General features: G+C 37.3%; 1 protein-coding gene across 1 annotated transcript in view; it reads right to left on the bottom strand.

Moving 5' to 3' along the window:
* The window catches only part of IPO7 (importin 7), a 44,136-nt gene extending 23,540 nt beyond the window's left edge, over positions 1 to 20,596 (bottom strand). Inside the window, exons 1-4 of the mRNA XM_018059524.1 lie at positions 20,351 to 20,596; positions 7,377 to 7,458; positions 5,216 to 5,369; positions 3,226 to 3,384 (exon numbers count right to left, since the gene is read on the bottom strand). Of these exons, the coding sequence (XP_017915013.1) occupies positions 3,226 to 3,384; positions 5,216 to 5,369; positions 7,377 to 7,458; positions 20,351 to 20,434 (479 nt within the window). The 5' untranslated portion in view covers positions 20,435 to 20,596. The remainder of the gene's footprint in view (positions 1 to 3,225; positions 3,385 to 5,215; positions 5,370 to 7,376; positions 7,459 to 20,350) is intronic.

The raw sequence follows: 21,397 nt of genomic DNA, 5'->3' as shown, positions 1-21,397 counted from the left end.
TAGAAGAAAAGCCTATTATGGAATTTAACCATAGGTAAAAAGCAACTTGAGAAAAACCTCAAATAACAAGAGGACATCTAAAATTTACTGAGTATTTATTATGAGGTAAATAACCTCCAAGGCCTCATTAATATTCTCACTTTTATACCTGAGGAAACTGAGGCACAGAGAAGTTAAACATCTTCCCAAATATATATATCTAGGTATGATCCTTAGCAGATTCAGGATCTGCCCTTTAACCATTTCACTGTGATCACTATGTTATCGCTAACTGTGAATACTGATACAACTGAGGAGCTACAATGATTTGGTTTTTAAACATCAGGAGCTGATTGATATAAAATAATTATTTATTACCATCCTTAAGTGATTTACACACCAAAAGCATTAAGGAAGAAATGGCATCTGTAAAGAAGAAAATATTCTATTTCTAAAAGCACTATAAATCACTATAGTGATAGGTTACCACTATAAATTGGTAACCTTTCTGGCAACAAAGCCTGACCTCAACAGGATATTGATGATCTCTGTTTATCCCATTTGGAGTAAATATTCATATACTTATAGCATATATAAAAAATAATGTTTGATTCCTGGATACTGGTACAGATTTCAATAGAAAATATATTATGTGAACCTTGTTAAAACTTTCTAAACTCTGAAAAATCCTGAATTCTGAATTACATTTTGCTTCAAAAATATCAGAAAAGAAGTGCTGACTAATTGAGACATTTCCCCATAGAGATCCATAGCATTTTAACAGTACTGTTAAAAGGTCTAATGGCTTTTCTTTTTTAAATTAAGTAACTGATTTCCCCTACCAGACCCCAGTTTTATCTACCAGTAGCTTTTCTAAAGGGAGAAAATGTTTCTAAGAATTGAGTGTGTTAGCACATTTTTAAGGGTAAAGGTAGACATTCCTAAAAGGCTGGATTGTTTTTCCCACTGGGTGAAATGAGAAGCAAAGTAAACTGCCAAGATTCAAATAAGAGCAATGTTCATGCTAATAATGATTTGAGATTAAACAATTAACTGACAGTTTTAAATATTATTTGATATGCTGAGAAATTACACCTAGTATACATTTAAAGATTGTTTGAACATTTCTTTGAGTCAATAAAAACAGTAACGATTTATAAAAGGAAGCCATTTGCACTCTCTAATTTGATTAGACAAGCTGTATTAATTACTAACAATATTATCTTGTAACAACAAAGATGAGAACTATATTATGCAACCCTCTCTCCATTATCCAATCCAGGTGATCGCCCACATTATTATTTTCATACTCATTAGTTTAGATATTGTACCATCCAACTTCCAGGCCACCACTCATTGTAGATAGGGAGTTAGGAGAGAAGAATGTTTAAAAATGGAATGGGTTTGAGTATGAAAATAATTTATGGAAGGATACAAATACTATTCCATAAGACCTGAAAGCTCCTGAAAGCATGAAAATGTGATACTAAGAAAAGCCTATGGAGCAATCAAGACGGTGGAGGAATAGGATGTGGAGCTCACCTCTTCCCACAAATAAAAGCCTATTACCAGTGTCAATCTGGTGAGCCATACTCGTCGGGAATTCTCAAAAACTAGCCAATCACTTTCCTCTTTAAAAAAAGAAAAAGGTCAATCTGCATGTAAAAGATCACATGCAAATTCCCCATCTTGGCACTCAAAACCGTCTTTTAAGAGGGTCCCAATTTACTAATTTAAAATGAACCCCAACCTCTCAACAGAAGTTATCCATACCATTCAGTGGTCTCCTCACTACCCACTAAAGACAGTGTCTCATTTCTACCTCGGCATCTTTCTTTGCTCACTCCATGTGGTGTGACATGCCTTTCTCTTCAAATGTTCCTTCTATGCTCCTTCAACTGACAAGCAATTCCTAAGGATCTATGCTCCTGAAGGCCATCACAGCTTTCAATTTCTGCATGCATTTTCTTAGAACTGCTTTAGTCCACACAGACCCCTTGTGAACACCTTGTGCTCCACAAACACTGGCTGAAAATAAACTGAAATTCCACCACTGCAGCAGTCTATATTTTCCATTTAAAAAATCCCTATCATACTCTCTCCTGCTAAAGATTACAGGGCAGGAGAGACTTGAACCTTCTCAATGACAATGACAGCTTGTTATTATTATTCTCTCTCAGTCACTCACTTACCAGAACTACAACAACTGGCACTCCGACAGAGGTTGGAGCAACAGCTGGAACATCCCTTAGCAGGAAGATGGGTAGCTGGTGGGAACACAAGAAAACACCAGTACCAATGCTGTAAATGGTATATTTCTTTCCTGCTCAGAACAAACGCAGCAGTTCATCAGCTACTTTGAGTGGGACCCAGAAAGGGTATCAGAGGCTAACTACAAGCCCCAGAGTTAGAGGGCTCACAATGTGTAGCTGTTAGGACTAGAAATAAAGCCACCATCATGGTGTAGTGTTCCTTCCTCTTTAATTTTCTAACATCAAAATTTTCAAGTGCCTACCAATTTCATTATTTTCACCACACACTTAAGAGAAAAACCTCAACAACATTAGGCTTACTACTTTTAGTGCTACACCTCACTTTTAGTGCTATACCTCAACTTCCAAGGTTAGATTTTTTTTTTTCCTGATCCCTAAACCCAGGTCTAAAATGATCCCTAAATCTTTCTTACTGATACTAAGTACTTACACAGACTATAATTTGCTCAAATATACCAACACTGAAGCAGAGGACTATGAATCCTTCAAACACAATGATTAAAAAATGATCAAATGAATTTCCAACACATTCTTCTTAAAGAATTAGAGGTAGGTTCTTGAAACTTAGCAAGAACTCAAATTAAGATAAAAATTCACAGAAAGCCAGAAAAAGAGCTTTAAAGCTCAGTGTACTTTGACCCCTTTCATATCTTAAAAAATGCTTATCTTTAGGCCTTTTATCAGCACAAATTGAGGAGTCTATATAGAGGAGCTATAGATAACTTAGGTTTTGAATAGGGAAACAGATGATTAGGAAAAAAGGGCACAAGCAGTTTCACAGCTGAATCAACAGAAGAGACCGCAGAATTAAAACAAGAATGCTATTTCAAAAGGAAGACACAATTAAAATCAACATGTAATTCACTAACTTTGGTATATAGATCAAATGAAACTTAAGTTGTTCAAACTGATTAGCTTAAATTTCCCAAGCTTTTTCTACTTCTCAGAACTATAGGAATTGAGAGATACTTACTCATAATTTTTCACAAGCTGATAGAGGCAAAGAAGAATTCCTAGCCAACATGCACTGTTGTCAGACTGAAGATAAAAGCCAATTTTGTCCACAATAGCAGTCCAGCGACTTGGATAATCATGTTTGATGATATGATGAATGCATGTAGTAAGCTGTACCCTGAAAGTCAAAAATAAACAGTAAGAAGGAAGAAATACTAAGCCCATGCCGTAACTAGAGAAGCCTTCACCACAATGGAAAGATCCCACATGCCCAAAAGAAGAACCGAAGCAGCCAAATATATATATATATGGCTTAAAACTCAACACTGAAAAAACTAAGATCATAGCATCTGGTCCCATCACTTCCTGGCAAATAGATGGGGAAACAATGGAAACAGTGACAGACTTTATTTCTTGGGCTCCAAAATCACGGGGGAGCCTGGTGGGCTGCCATCTATGGGGTCGCAGAGTCGGACACAACTGAAGCGACTTAGCAGCTTAGCAAAATCACTGCAGATGGTGACTGCAGCCATGAAATTAAAAGACACTTGCTCCTTGGGAGACAAGCTGTGACCAACTTAGACAGCATATTAAAAAGCAGAGATGTTACTTTGCTGACAAAGGTCCATCTAGTCAAAGCTATGGTTTTTCCAGTAGTCATGTATGGATGTGAGAGTTGGACCATAAAGAAAGCTGAGCGCCAAAGAATTGATGCTTTTGAATTGTGGTGTTGGAGAGGACTCTTGAGAGTCCCTTGGACTGCAAGGAGATCCAACCAGTCAATCCTGAAGGAAATCAGTCCTGAATATTCACTGGAAGGACTGATGCTGAAGCTGAAGCTCCAATACGTTGGCCACCTGATGCAAAGAGCTGACTCACTGGAAAAGACCCTGATGCTGGGAAAGACTACAGGCAGGAGGAGAAGGGGACTACAGAGGATGAGATGGTTGGATGGCAGCACCGACTCAATGGACATGAGTTTGAGCAAGCTCTGGGAGTTGGTGATGGATAGGGAAGCCCGGAATGCTGCAGTCCATGGGGTTGCTAAGAGTCAGACACAACTGAGCAACTGAATTGCACTTTCCAGGTGGTGCAGTGGATAAGAATTCCCCTGCCAATGTAGAGGACACAGGCTTGATCCCTGGTCCAGGAAGATTCCACAAGCCGCAGACCAACTAAGCCCGTGCACCCCAACTACTGAAGCCCATGCGCCCTAGAGCATGCAAGCTGCCAACAACTGAGCCCACATGCTGCACTACTGAAGTCTGAGTACCTAGAGCCTGTGGTCCGCAATGAGAAGCCAGCACACCGCAACAAAGAGTAGCCCCTGACTGCTGCTAGAGAAACCCTGAGCAAAGCTACAAAGACTCAGTGCAGCCAAAAATAAATTTTAAAAAACAAGTCACTATCAAAAACTATTACTGATCTAAAAGAAACCCAACAAATGTTACAAATGCAGGTAATCATATTTTTTTTCATCCCCATCAACCGACAGATTTCATTCAGAACATCAATACAATATAAAGTATATGACAGAATTCTATAATTTTCTGTGATCCCTTTCATCTAACATAGTATGTTTCACAAGTTTGACATGAAGTTTAAAGTTCTTGGTTTTAACAAATGTAAAATTAAACTGCAGTGAGAAAATAAAGTAATTTCCCCTTAACGTCATTTACGTTTTGTGCTTCAGAAAGGACAGAGTTTTGAGCGGGAGCTGCGCTGGGCCTTGGCTACAGCATTAGGGACTCTGCTGCATCTGGCTGGTCTCTCAGGCGCGGCACCCTGACTCTGGAGTTGTGGCACATAGGCTCCACAACATGTAGGATCAAAGTTCCCCAACCAGGGACTGAACCTTCATCCCCTGCATTGTAAAGTGGACTCGTAACCCCTGGATCGCCAGGGAAGTCTCCAAAACAACCAATTTTTATGTTCTGAAAGATTCCCTTTCCTGCAAACCCTGAAAATTATTACCTTCAATAATGGTTAAGTTTAAAATACATACATACCTGATGAGCTCAGGAGAGTGGATAATGGCTTCTACAATATTTTCTCGAATACAATGTCGATCTTCTTCAGGAATAGTATAAGGGGATATATCCCCTGGTGCTGTTTCCCGATCAGGCCAATACTGCGTTATCATATTTTTCAAATAGATGACACCTAAAATATAGATCAATTTGACAGAAGATGTGAAAGCACTGTAACCATCCCCGTGTCTACACCTCAGCTTCTTTCAGACCAACCACTGCTAGGAGAGCTATCCTTTTAAAACTAAAATACTGTATTCTATTGTTTAAAAAGTTGGCAAAACACAAATTTAAGGCTGGCTACAGTAATCACCCACAAAGTCATTATTAAATATACAGTCTGCAGGAGCTGGTGACTGACATGAAGGCCTGGCGTGCTGCGGTTCGTGGGGTCGCAAAGAGTCGGACATGCCCGAGCAACTGAACTGAACTGAACAGCAGTAACTCTGCAAACTAAAACAAAACCGTGTTTACAATGCATTTACACACAATACTTTTCACCCTGTTTTCTGTAGGAAAGCTGTTTTACCAAGTCTGTTTTTTAAATGAAACTTCTAAAAAACAAAACTGCATACACATACCAATAAAGTTTCTATTTAATCTTGGACTCTAAAACTGTGAGAAACAGCCTGAGTATTTCTTTCTATCATAATGCACCAAAGAAGTGGATGTAAATACTTATTTGTACAATTTTGATTCAGTATTTTAAAAGGTGTTTGGTCAAACAAAACATATAAACAAGTGGAAGTGCACTGCAAGATCTCATGATTCACTCTATTCCATCCAGAATGCTCGAGCTCTACTACAAAGACAGTAAATGCATCTTTTAAAGTCTAACAAATGAAACCACCATATACCATGCACTATACAATATAATTCAGTCATTACAAGGATGTAAATTTTAAAGCAATGATGATACTTTAAAAATTAGGACCAATTCCACAGTTCAGTTGCTTCTGGCTTTGTCCATACCAAAAAATTAAATTCTAGTAGAATTTAATTTTGCTAAAACACATAATCAAGTTTCTAATGTGCTTAAGGTCCTTCCTAAATCCAAAGGCTTTCAATATCTTAGTAAAAATTGGAGATTTAAAGGCAAAGATTCTTATCTGAAAAAATAGCCAAAGGGGAAAATGTCAACTTCATAAGTAAAAGAGAAATGACAGTTAAAATAGTCAAACCAACCTTTTCCTATTTAACTAGAAAAATTTTAAAGATTTACTGTTGACCATGGTTCAGTGAAATTACTGTATTTTATAGACACAAAAGTCTCATTTAATTTGTGCTATTTATATGTCAATTTTTAAAAAGTCATAACTTCCATTCATTCATTCATTTACCAAGTACCTTCACTGTGTCAGGCAATTCTTTAGGTACTCGGAATACCATACAGACCTGATATTAAATTCCAACAACTGAGAAAGGTTTCAGAGCATATGGGACATTAAGGTAAATCATTTAGTAGTTAAAATATAAATTTTAGGATTAACACTATGTAGAGAAAAGGGATGTGCTTGCATTAAATAAAGTAAGCAGAAAAAAAATTTTTTTAAACAAAATCGGTATAAGGAAAAAGAATAGCAAAAAATAACTCCAGAATTTAAGTGGTTTTTCCAGAACAGTAAAGTTATTTGCAGTTTATATGTCCTATAAGAAATGTATCTGCAAATAAATAACAAGCATTAAAGATGTGAATTCCATTACTTTGCTGACTAATAGATAATATCAGAAGTAGCATGCCACATTTTCATAGACTCTGATACGGAATTAATATTTTGTTGACACTGGGACTAAGAAATTGTATCTTTTAAATGGTTAAAATAAAACAGTAAAAGCAAATAACTGGAGGTTTGTATCTTACAATCATCCATCAAGGAAAGAAACAGAATTTGGAGAATCTTGCAATAAACCTCATCAATTTTCCAGCTTTTTTCTTAATTCGGTGAAATATCACAGTCCTTTAAACTCTGCCACCAGATATCAACGTACTTGTGACAGTCTGTAGTAAACACAAGGGGGCCAAATCAATTTTCCGGGAAGAAAATCACCGAAGGATCTTCCCAAGACACTTCTGCTATTCAAGTAAGAACCTTTCAAACATTATTTACATATATCCAAGAAAATAATTCAGGAAACTTGCCTGCCTGTCTCACAGGTAAATCCAGTTGCTCCGACATAGTAATCTGAAGCAGCGTTGAAACAAAATTCAGAGACTTGTGTGCCTACAAATAAAAAAATATATTTTAAATTTCTGCAAATAAATATTCTTAGTACTCTTATTTCGCTACTTGGCTGGCACAAAAGGCTCTCCTCCACTAGCTGGTTCCAGAATTTCCTACCACGCACATATAAGGAACACACACATACAAAATGCAGTAACCTAAAACCTGCATGTTTGCATTTGCCTACATACTGTTAAACTTCTAACCACATTGGTGGCAGCAGCTCACAAACGGTCTCCTCTGTGATACCTATTTCCCCAATTCAGTAATAATTTCTCCAGGGATATTCTATTAAGTGGCTAGACAAAAATGAAATCAGCAAAAATGAATAACCTGAAGGGGTCGTTTCCAAGGTGCTAATAACATTTTGTATCGTAATACAGCTGTTTTATAAGTGTATCCAATTTGTGAAAATTAATCAACTGTATTCTCCTGATCATTTTTCTGTATGCATGCTATATTTAAAACAGCTTTGAATATACAATAAAAGTAGGATATAAACTGCATGACTTAGTAAACGTATTTATATGAATATACAATGCAACACATACAGAAAATAATGAAATGCACCAAAAATGCTAATGAGTTATATCTGGGATGGTAGGATTATAGAAGTTTTCTATTAGCCAAATTTTATGCCATGATCCTGGATTACTTTCATTAACAACACAAAAAAGTTAATTCCTAAATCTGTCATATTTGCTTTTGATTTATTAAAAAAGAACTGAAATCTCTTCTTATATGTATTCTCATTCCCTCTTCCACAATATAAACACCTCCTATGTCCTTCCAGCCCAAGTTTTAGTATTTTTCTGCACATGTTCACATGGACACTCGTGATTTTTAGTTTCCTCCTTATAATTCCAGAAACACATTCTTAGAAACAGAAGAATTTCCCTTCAGATATAAAAAAAAGTCTTCCACATAAGACCCAAAGGGATACTCTGCTCATTCAGTCACTCCAAAAATTATTTACTTAGTTGTTCTTGGTGCAAAACACTATGCTAGGACCTGAAAACACAAGGTTGAACAAGACAGTAAGTCTCCATGACCTCATGGGAAATGAACAATGAAGGAAAACAAGATAGCCAAACAGGAAACTGTAATAAAGTGTCAATATAATGGAACAAATAGAAAACACTATGGAAGAATCAAAAGTAGAATCTCCTAACCCAGAAGTAGTATTTAAATTTAAGACCTGGACAGGAGCAGTTAAATAGATAAAGGGGAGGAATTTACCCTTTTCAGTACTCTAAACAGATCTGAACAGTTAACCGTTACCACTTTCATGAAACACCCTTTCATCTAAATCGTTCATACATCACTTTTCCTGGTACCTTTTCAGGCTCCTTTGGTTGTTTCTCATTCTGTCTACATGGTTCAAGAACTCGGTCATAGGCCATCTTTTCTGCTTCCCAGCTGATTTCATGCAACTATCTTTAACTACCGTCTATAAATCAAATGTAGTTCCCAGTCCAGGACACACTAACAGACCTATTTAACATCCCTACCTCCATTATCACACAGGATTTTCAGACTTACTATGATGAAATCATTTTTTTCCCTAAAAGTTGCGACTCTTCCTTCCTTGTACCACCCCTCCCAACCTGTCATAACTATCCTCCGTTATTCATATCTGAAATTTGAATGTCATCTTTAATATGTTCCTCTTCTTTTAAAATTAAAAAAAAATTTTTTTAATTTATTTATTTTTCACTGTGCTGAGTCTCTGTTGCTGTGCACATGTTTTCTCTAGAGCAGAGACTACTCTTCCTTGCAATGCACAGGCTCCTCACCGCGGTGGCTTCTCTTGTTGCAGAGCACACACTTTAGGGCACTCTGGCACAGTAGTTGCCGCCCACAGGCTTTTTCACCCCTCAGCATGTGGAATCTTCTCAGAGCAGAGACTGAACCCATGTCTCTTGCATTGGCAGGCAGATTCTTAACCACTGGACCACCAGGGAAGTCCACTTTCCTCTTCTTATCCCAATTCAATACATCAGACTCTATCAATTGTATAGCCAAAATGGTGGTATCCACTAACACCAACCTAGTCCAAGTGACTATGTCTCTTAATGTAACCCTTTGCCTCCCCAACCATTCTCTATTTAGTACTCAATAATCTTTAAAATTGTAAAGTAATCCCCTTAAAACACACCTTTTAACAATTTTCTACTGTATTTCCTAAGGCCTAAAACGCCCTGTCTTTTCTTGTTCTGCTTATTTCTTCAGCCTCACTTAAAGAAACTTCCTCATCCCCCTGATTGGCCCACCTTACGTTTTTGCAACAATAAACATTACCCCATTTCAGAGTCTTTGTACATGCTGTGACTTTCTGCCTACATCACTCTTCTCTCCAATGCTCCACCAGAGTTAACTGGTTCACACCTTTATTCTTTAGGTCTCAAGTTTAAACATTTCCTTAGAGAAGCATTTCCTCACTGATCACACTAGGGCTAAGCAGGGCTCCCAATTATTCTCATAAGCTCCAAGGTTTTTTTTTTTCCACTTCATAATAATTATTACATATTTGTAGACTGGCTTTATGTCTGCCTCTCCTATTAGACTCAAGATACATTAGGTGTAAAGATTTTACTATCTTTATATCCAATTCCTCATATTTGGCATTCAAGATAATCAACCAATTTATTAAAAGAATAACTGAATGAATTAACAAAAGGTGCCTTAGAGGCAGTTGTGATCACATAGAGGTTGTATGGAGCAAAAAAGCAACTTTGTATTTTTAGACTGGTAAGCATACAAAGACCACTACTATGATACTTCTTAAGTCATTAATATCACAGCAATATATCTTATCTCCTGCATAAAACTGTGAACTCTATGAATGAACTGCTAGAATTCAAGACAGTACTGGTTGTAAACCTAAGTGACGTCATGTCCTACATTTTTAACTCCTGAGCAAGTTTAATTCAGCAAATTAATTTTTTTTATTGTGAAGATTAATTTTATTTAACAAATATTTATGGCATTTTTTAAAAGATTCTTTTCCCATATAGGCCATTACAGAGTACTGAATGGAGTTCCCTGTGCTATACCAGCAGGTTCTTATTAATTATCTCTTTTATATATAGTAGTATATACGAGTCTGCAGCAAATCTAACTCTTAATTACAAAGTCAGTGTAACAGAATCTACTTCACAGGTTAGCTTTAAGGAAATAACACAAAAAGTATTTTAGCAAACATCAAAACATGACAGGGAATTCCCTGGTGGTCTAATGGTTAGGATTCCAGGCTTTCACTGCCATGGCCAGAGATTAATCCCTGATCAGGGAACTAAGAATCCGGCAAATTGTGCAGTGTGGCCAAAAAACGACAACAACAAAAAAACACACAAAAACCGCACCTCCTCTTTCTCAGAAAGTATGTTCTAAAGTCAGCAGGGCATAAATTGACTTTGCCAAATTACTTTTCAGTACGTTAAATCACTCATAAAGTACAACACGTAGTTTCATTTATATACAACGCTCTCCTGAGGTCCCAATTCTGCAGTTTATCTTTCTGAGTAGAAAAAGACTGCTTTCTATGACTGGAACTCCAAATGAGGTCGTTGGTTTACATTTAGGAGTCACTTTATAACAACAAAAACCACCACACAACGGCCACTGTTTTTGTTGGTTGGACAGAGACATGTGAGTTAGAAGTGAGCACGAGCTACTCAGTGCATCTTCCTATAACACAACAGGCACTATATGTTATAATAACCAAAGACGTTTATCAATTTCTAACTTCTTAAGGTTTAAAAAATACAAAAAAAAAACCAAAACCTTAAGAGTACTTGAAGAAAACCAAGGTGAATATTTTTATCATCTTGGTGGAGAAAACCTAAGCCAAACACTTTAAAGGGTGAAAGACACGAAATAGTTTTGGTATCAGGTAGATAAAAGTAAAGCGTCATAGGCTTCGGCCCTGCCTTGTTATAAACAATGTTGAGGGGAACAAAAGGAAAATATCTCAACATCTGCGGAAGTGTTAACCACTCCAAAACAAAAATCAACAAATATGTGCAAGCAAATTACAAAATAATTAGCCCAAGGAGATGCCGAGTGGCTTAGTGGTTAGGATTCCAGGCTTCCACTGCCATGGCCCAGGTTCAATCCTTGGTTGAGGAACTGAGATCCCACAAGCTACATGGCATGGCCACACATACACATGAAGTGGACAAGACAAAGCTACCCTAAAACAATATATGCAATACCAAAGCACTGATCAAGATAAGAAAAAAAAATGGAATTCAGTGCTGGTAGATATATAAAATAGTACAACCATATTGGAAAACTGGCAGTATCTTATCTTATAACGTAGCAATTTCCCCCATATATGTTCAAGAGAAATAAGGGCTTATGTTCACAATAATACCTATTAACATGTGACTATATAAACAAACTGTGATATAATTCATACATGAAATACAGTAACTTAAAAAAACAAAACCCAACCTATGAAATCAATAATACTGATTTCAAAAACATGTTAAGAAGCCAGACTATATCATACTATGTAATCCTATTAACATGAAGTTTAAGGACAGGTGAATCCAAACTACAATTAACAGAAATCAGAGTAACAGTAACCTAAAGAAAGGTACTGATTAGGAAGAGTCGCAAGGGAAAGTTCGAGGCCAACAAAAACGTTTTCTCTATCTGTCCATCTATCTTAATCTGGAGGATGGTACTTAGGTAAAAGCTGACTGAGCTGTACATATTTTTGAGCTTTGTATTATATATAAATTATCCCTCAAAAGAAAAAAAATCAACAAGATTACTTATACTTGAACATTCACAGCATTATTCATAACCAAGTGGAAACAACTCAGATGTCCTTCAAAGGGTAAGCAAAATGTAAGCATATCCATTCATCCATGTAACATTATTCAGTAATAACAAAGAATGAAGTACTGACACATAGTACAATACCTATGAAGCTTAAAAACATTACACTATGTGAAAGAAGCCAGTCACCAAAGACTACAGAGTGTATGATTTCATTTGTATCAAATGTCCAGAATAGGTAAATCTACGGGCAGAAAGTAGCTGAGGACTGGCGGTGTGTAGGAAGAAGTAGGGGTGACTGCTAATAGTATGGGTTTCTTACTGGGGTGATAAAAATGCTCTAAAGTTTGTGGTAACAGATCCATAACTGCATATACTAAAAAACCCCTGAACTGGATACTAAAGTGACTGAATTCGATAAATTTATTATTTTAAAAAACCAGCAAAACTAAACATTGAAAATAAGTACTTACTAATTTATTACTCTATTATTTTGTCACTTTGAATGCTTTCAGAAACACAACAGCATAAATCCAAAAAGTACAACTGACAACTGAGCTAGACTAAGGTTAAGGAAGAAGGGGTACTTCTATCAGCAGGAATAGCACAAGCAATCTCAACCTTGGACATCTATCTACTGGTCCCATCCATCTGAAAGCCCTAGTGCAGGAAGCCTTGTCATCTTCTCCCCAAGCAGGTAACAAACGGACTCAATTAAATTAGTACCAAATATCAAACATCAGGTTCTCAAGGAAAAAAACAGACAAAAAGTAGATTCATCATCACTGGAGGGTGGAATGGGGATTTACTATAAGCTGGAGTTGAAGCACCTTACTGGGATAATGCTACTGCTGCTGCTGCTGCTAAGTCGCTTCAGTCATGTCCACAAGGTTCTAAAACTAGATTGTTCTAATAGCCATACAACTCAAATCTACTAAAAATCACTGATTTTCACTTAAAACAGGTAAATTTTACAGTATATAAATTATACCTCAATTAAGTTTAAAAATGGGGGAAAATGCACAGATCTGTACCATTAGTTATAAAACAAGTAAAGGTATACACTAACTGTACAAGTTAGGAAAAAACTCAAGCGTTGGGTAATTTCTAACAACTTTCTGGATTCTTAAAGACAGCAAACTATCACATAGTTAGAAGAATTTCTATCACATGTTAACTATCAGTATATTAATTATCATATAAAATTTAAACATCTTTATATTCTATAGTATAAAAAGTAAATTTAAGTAAAAATATCACTAGCATCAACTTTAATCACAAAGTCTGGCAAACACTGATTAGGCTTCAGAAGATGCTACAATAAATCTTTTACATGAGTCAAAGTATAAACGTAACTTCTGGATGCTGACACTAATTAGGGGCCCGCCTCAAGCTCCTGGCATCTAGCAGTCAGAGAACCAGGAGAAGTGAAGCAACAAATGGGTCATTATATATCATACAGCTAAAACTGCTAACACTCAGGTTTAAAAGTTGCTCACCATAATACAGAACTATCTTTCTAGACAACTTCTTACCTTCTCATTACTTGTCATCAATACAGATAACCAACATTCACCCTTAACCCACCTCAACAAAGTTCAACTCCATCTCCTTTAACTCCACCCCACTTACCAGTACTTTACAACATGCCACATACTATAGAGATGAAAGATCACCACTTCAAGGTAGGGGGGAGATTAATTCTAATTAGACTGACAGGTAAGTTTTTTAGTTAGACCCTAGAGCAGTTAAACCCACAGAAATGAGAAGAAAAGATTTTTAAAAGGAAAAGTATAGGTTATGTTAAAGAGATTACTAGGAGAATGAAAGAGAACAGTGAAAGACAAAAATGAATAGGTAAATTGTGATCACATCAAGATCTATTAAGTGTGAACTTATTTTTGAAAGTTTTTACATGATCAGATCTATCCTGTAGGAAGATAAGATTACGAAGCAGTGTGTGGATGTAATTCTAGGATAGAGGACTATAAAACATTACAGATAGAAAACTATCATTATAAAAGCCTGAAATCTTCTACTCCACAGGCAGCTCCCTTACTCCCCAAAATATGTCTGCCTACAAAAGGAAAAAAAAAAAGACATATATATCACATAAACACATTTCCCCTGACCCTACTACCCTTCTGACCTACAAACTTATTCCTAGTGAAGCTGAAGCTCCAATGCTTTGGCCACCTGATGTGAAAAACTGACTCACTGGAAAAGACTCTGATGCTGGGAAAGATTTGACGGCAGGAGAAGGGGACGACAGAAGACAAGATGGTTGGATGGCTTCACTGACTCAACGGACATGAGTTTGAGCAAGCTTCAGGAGTTGGTGATAGACAGGGAAGCCTGGAATGCTGCAGTCCATGGGGTCACAAAGAGTCAGACACAACTGAGTGACTGAACTGAACAAGCATTTCACTCACTAATCCTGTAATCAGATATTGTTTTCTCCAAGGTTATCAATACTTTAAAATAAAAGACTTTCCCAGCAAAGTCTTCATTTTCCTTTAATTTCTCTCATTTAGAAATGTCAACAACCTTTTTTTCTAATAGCTTTTTAAGCAAAAGGAATTCATGCTCACTGGCAGAAAATTTTTGAAATTTATTTAAGGAAAAAGGAAACCAATCTTCTTCCTTGAAATTCCTTTTCTTGCCTTGCTTCTACTTTTCTGCACAATTCTCCCATCTCCTTTTCCATGTTTCTCAGAGTCCCCCAAAAATAGCATGGCCCAAGTGTGTGTTGCGCTCCAGTCCACCCCACACCTCCAGATCACACTCCCTTCCTCTCAATTCACTTCCAGAAGAAAAATCACTTTTCTATTACTGCCTTCTATCCTAAACTTCAGCTCTACATTCCCAATTGCTTCCTAGACATCTTCTCCTTGGGGTTTACAGCTCCTCAAATCAGACAAAACTTTTTAGTCATGCTTTCCTCAATATCAATTTCCCTTCTAGACCCACATTTTCCAATGTAATCACCCAATGTCAATCTCTTTTAAAGCTTACTCTTTAATAGGTAATTTTTTATTATTTCTTGCCATTTTGGAATGTAACCAAACAAACCTTCAGTTACTGTACTTTACATCATTTACAAGGAAGAGAGGGGCTTAAGGGCACTCTGATATCAGAGTTTACATAAAATGAATACAGCCAGATAATTTCAAGAGCCAAGGAATTTCTTCCCTCTCTGCTTTACTCAAGAAGTTGACAAAGGCAAATACTGTATCTATATTACCTATATGAAATGTGAGGCATAGTGAGGGTAAGTCAGTGTAGTGGTAAAATCAGGACCAGGTTGTGGGTCTTCACTGTGTCTTCCTGCCTTTCATTAAATAGTGGCAATGCTTTCCAATAAAGGAGTTTCTAAAAACTTAATTACAAATGATCAGTGACAAAAAAAATTTACAAAAGAAAAGCCAAACTTTAAATCAAACTCATCATTACTGTGCCACTGACAGATATGCATGCATTGCTAATTCTGGAAAAGAAAGTTGTTTTCTTACAGTATTACTAATATACTGTTATTTTTCTTTCAGATCTTTAACATGCTATGTCACTGAATAACTTCCTGTCTAACTGTCCAAGAATCCAGGGACTTTCCCTCTACAAAATTCACAACAGTACCTACTTCATGACATTCCTAATTAAGGAATGTTACCTGCTCAGACTACAAACTTCCATCTTCCAAAAATATACACCACAGTCTCAAAAATATTTGTTGAATTTTTAGACATGCCAAAATGCTGTCATTCTGCACTTTTCCAGACCTAAGATTTTCCTTAAACATTTCATAAGCTTTTAATAAAATTAAATTAAATTAACCAATTATAAATAAATATATCACTTAGAGTTGTAATAGTAACCATCTGTGAAGATACCAGATGTGACTTAGGTAATTCATGAATTTTAAAGATAAACACAAAACATCAAGAAACTTACCAAAGCTATGTCCTCTTACTTTTTATTCACAGAAAACATGTGAAAAAGCAACATTTCTGCCCACACAACTATTTTATAGCACCTTAAGCTTAGGAACTGTGGGTTTAAGAGATTTAAAAGAGATTTATGGTTAGGAAATGGCAACCCACTCCAGTATTCTTGCCTGGAGAATCCCATAGACAGAGGAACCTAACAGGCTACATACAGTCCATGGGGTCGAAGAGTCTGACACAACTTAGGGACTAAACCATGGTTAGGAAAATTTTTAGTTGTAGGTGATAGAGCTTAACAAGAGGGGTGAGCAGCATGAGTAAAAATTTGCATACAGAAAGGTTTCCACTGAGGAACACTGGCAGCTAAAGCAAGAGAGCAGAGATGTTGTCCTCTGTTATAATAATCTGCCAAAAACCTTCAGACATATTTTATCTTGCAAATGAAAATGAAAAAACAAGTATTTCTAAGTGTGTGTGTGTGCAAATGGAAAAGAACCGTCTTTGCATTCAAAAACAAAGTCTCTAGAATATTAGAAACAATGTTGAATACCAAATGCACACATTTTAGATAACCTAAACAAATTTTTTTAATTGCACTTCTAGATATATTAGACTATATAGTACAGAATTTCAATGAGAACTGAAAGATCCCTGTAACACAAATCTACTTTAACAATTCAAGGATGAGTATTCTTAACATTTCCATTATTCAAGTTTTTATTTCTCTTTGCATTCAACAAATATTTACTGAGAGTCTACAATGTGCCACGTAGTCTGATTATAAGAGTACCAGTTTTCATGCTGCAATATAATAATGCTATGTACTAGTGAGCTAAGTGCCCAAATAACAGGTTATGTGTTCTCTCTCCATCAGTTTTGATCATCTGCCACTGAGATGAACAACTACTAACTTAGGTAGGAAATGAAATGTATTGCATGTTGGATTGGTTAATCAAATGGCACTTAAACAGTAATTCAAATACTCTCGAGAGAACTTAGTAGTTCTAAAATTTTTACATTCATCATTTTGCTCAACCCACACAATGACATACCATGATAACATAAGGAAAATGATGCTTAAAAAGAGGTTAAATTAATACCCTCCAGCTAGTGGAGAAATCTTCAGTAGTTAAAAAAAATAAAAATAAAAATAAAAATGGTTCTCTCCAGTCTTTGAGGCAAAGCTTGTTACATGAACATATTTCAAACTGAGACATGGCAGTGGGTTCCAAATTATAACATCGGTTCAAAAAAAAGATCAACATGCATAACATACTACAGAGTTAAGTGAGGAATACTAAATCAGATTTATCTTGAAAATATCTGTCAAAAACAGTGTCCATACAGTGGTCTTTAACAATCTATTAGAACTTTATATATAATATAAAAAACATATAAATACCCTTAAAATTCCTGAAGTGGAGGTCATATAAGAAACCTATAGCCTATACTGTTATCTACTATAACAGGAAGTCAGTAAAGCCTACCGTTAACAACCAAAGAATAACAGCAACAAGACATAAGAATTCCTGACCTCATGAAACTCAAAAATTATACCGGGGAAACAGTAAGTACAATACATATGATAAATCAGTGACACACAGAAAAATAAACCAGTGAAGGGAGACAGGGAGCATGGCAGTCAAGTGACTCCTTAGGGATACGGACACAGCAGAACAGAGACAGAGGGAAGTGAAAGAACAAGTTTGGGAGGCAAATGAATAAAAGGGGCTCCAAGCAAAGGGAACAGTCAAGTGCAATCTCTGAGACAGGGACACTTTTGGTTTGGTTTTTAAACTATCTACTTTGATAATATTAAAAATTTTTTAGGTTAGTGATTACTTCACTTAGCTGAAGAGATTCATTCAATGGCAATGATCTTTTTCTTCTAACTAAATGAACCAATATGTAGCTTCAGTTGAAAAAGCCATCATCATGATGGAATAATTGGTTTACCCTATTTTATCCAAAGCAAGAAACGCTTGCCAGAAATAAGATGCTACTTCCTCGTTCTTACTACAGTCAAGCTTCTTCAGGACTTATCTTGGATTTATTTCTTCCTAAACCTAGGTTCTGCCACAAGAAAGTCAAAGCAAAAAGAATTCAAATACAAGCAAGACTGGAAATTAGAATATGCTAACTAACAGAAAAGTTACCTTAGGAAAATTACTAAAAAATCTAGGTGTAATAACTGAAAGAAAAGTGCAAAATGTAAGTAGCTAACAATTACAAAAATACAGCCCAGATATCAATTTTCTTTTAAAGAAAAGATAAGCAGTGTTCATACTTCAGAAAATTTCAAAACCCTAATAGCAGCTTAACTGTTAAATAATAAATGTTTTGAATATTACTTTGTTTATCTTCTAAAAACTAGCCTGTTAAATACTTATCCCAAGTCTCTATTACAAGATGTTAGTACATACAACTGAACTGAGATGCTTGAGGAATAAATAAATTTCAAATTTGCAGGAAGCATTACTTACTCAATTTTCCTACAAAGGAACCAATTCTTTCAAATAATAACTTCTTAAATTAATAATTACACACAAGTATATTTACTCAAAATAATGTGATTTAGGGCAAAGTCATGGTAGAAATCACTATGACTGAACTTGTAGTGTGTCTAGCACATCATAAACAAAATAATGTTCATCTTAACATGTGTCTGTCACAAAATCAAAAAGTGATTCATAACTCTCTCCACAGTTTAGTAATGGTTTAAAGAGTGAATTTCTTTCAACTCACTATTTTATATCCAAAAGGAATCTGTCCTCCTCCCAAGGTGACTTTCAGCCTAAGAATTTGAGCATCATTTTTGGCAAGATCTAATGGTCTTCCATATAAAACAGATTTTTAACTTTTTATTTTGAAATAACTTTACACTTGTCTAAATTCTGTGGATGAGCTTTTTAAAATTTAAATTCACTGAGGCCAGGGATCTCTAAACAGCATGGTACACTGAAGATGTTCAATTCATATTAGTCAATATAAAGTTTTAGAAGTATTTACCTACCAGCTAAGAGGAGCATAAACTAACTGAAATTCTATTTTAAAGAGGAATTCTCGCTACCTTAAAAATCAAAAGACATAAACCTCTCTAAAACTGGACATAATTCATAGGGAGACACAGGAAGTGACAGGGATCCTTTTGAAAGTCTTTAAAATACTCCAAGAGAAGTTGCAGAAACTTAGAAACAAAGAATGAAACGGAAAAGAGTACAATTAAATACCCACATAATAAGGCTGCTTTCCGAAGAGTGGTCTCATCCAAAAATATGGGGAGAAAAATAAACCAATCCTCAGAGAGTTGATATGGACCTTGGCAGGTTTCAGGCACTGTCTGACATCGTCTCCCTTGACCTCTCAGCAAACCCTCTGGCCTAATTTTATGAATGGGGAAAAACTAAGCATCGAAAGGTTAAGCGCCTTGCCCAAGGTCAGTTCAGAAATTAGTGGTGTAGCTCTACCTAGAATGCTGCGCTTCACCTGACACTTTCCACTAAATAGCCCTGCCTTCCCCTGCGAGGCAATAATAGAGTACAAGAGCAGTGAATCAGACTCCTGCGGGTGTCCTGCACTACCCTCACCCTGCCTAAGAAGTGGGGGCTCGCCTCTGAAAGCTGTCCCTAGCAACTCAGCCGGGGAAGAGAAAGTTGTGTAGGTCACCCATCAGCCCAGGAAAGGGGCAAGCTGACAGGCGCAGCCTCCAGTGGACCAGCTCTGCATTCCCAGGAGCCCCTCCAAATCCGGCGCCAGCAAGACTCCTCCCGGAAACGTCTGAAAACCTCCCGGTGAATTTCGCCCCCTCCTGGGCGCGAGAACAAGCTGGGAATGAGCCAGAGGGCGGCCGGCCACCCGAGCCAGCCATGTGTCCAGCCCGTCACGCCCGCCTCGCCTCGCCCCAGCCGGCCCCTCATGCCTCCACCGCAGCCAGAGGCCCAACTCAGGATCCGACGCAAACCGTGGCCGGCGCCACCACTACCGCAGCAGCCAAAGGGCCCCGGCGTGGCACTCGTCGTCAGGTCCCCGCCCCACCCCTACAGTTGGGCCCCTCAGCGACGCCGTCCGCGCCTCTGGCCAGGCCGGGAGGGCTTGGCCTGCCACAGTCCGCCCGCCCGCTGCCGCCGCGGCCACCGCCACCGCCACCCCGGCGTCCTTACTTCATTGAGCTGACGCTCCGCGGCCTCACGCAGGGCTGGGTCCATGGTGCCCCGCAGGGCCTCGATAATGGTGTTGGGGTCCATCGCAGCGGGGACGCGGTCAAACCCGGGGCTCGGGTGCTACTGGGCCAGAAATAGCGCCGCTCACTGCGCACATGGACCCGCCGCGCTCCGCAGCGGCAACCGGCGCGAAAGGAAAGAGAAGCGCCAAGGCCCCGGATAGAACCTCTTCTCCTCGGCGTGGAGGCGGGAGATGCTCCGGCCACTTCCTGTCGGCGCGCCGGTGGAGCACCTTGGGAGATGTAGTCCACTTGTGCGATCCGCAGCCCACGTGGCCCTGAGCTGTCGCTCCTACAGACAGTACTTGCTATTGAAAAAGAAAAAAATGTTCCAACTTCTAAGAAACAAAATTAAAACAATCAGTTACAAAGATGTCACACAATAGTATACCTTTGGTAACCATAAAGTAAGCCTGATGCAATGTGCGTTGCTAGTAGTTGTGTAATTGAAGGAAGTCTTTTGATAAGCAATTTGAGATGTTTCTAAATACCATAAAAATGTTTATAATCTTTGACCCAAGTAATCCCATTTGAAACTTGATCTTAAGGAAGTAACTAACACAAAGGGTTAAATGAGCTTTATGTGTTAAAGGTGTTTATCACATTATGTACTGATAATTAAATATTAAAATTATGATTTATTTCGAGTATCCAAATTTTGGCACAGACTATACGGATCACCTCTAAATGCAGAATAAAAGCGTAATTTTTATTAAAATCCATCTTCTTTAAACAGTCAGTTTCAGAAAGGTTAGATAACTTACCCAGGATCACTTCACAAGAGGTTCGCTTAGGACTTCAAACCTAGGATGTTTCTGTTTTCAAAGTTTTCATTCTCTCCAATGAATCATTGCCTCTCAGAAATGTGGAACCATAGAGGAATGATTAAGCAAATAACAGGAATCCAGTCAATTAAATTTTTAACAGCCACAAAAAATTACAAGTATCTTATACCTTGTAACAACACTAAAACATTTAAAAATAGATA

Source organism: Capra hircus, chromosome 15, assembly GCF_001704415.2.
Source record: "Capra hircus breed San Clemente chromosome 15, ASM170441v1, whole genome shotgun sequence".
NCBI lineage: Eukaryota > Metazoa > Chordata > Mammalia > Artiodactyla > Bovidae > Capra > Capra hircus.
This window is presented reverse-complemented; position numbering and strand designations above follow the sequence as displayed.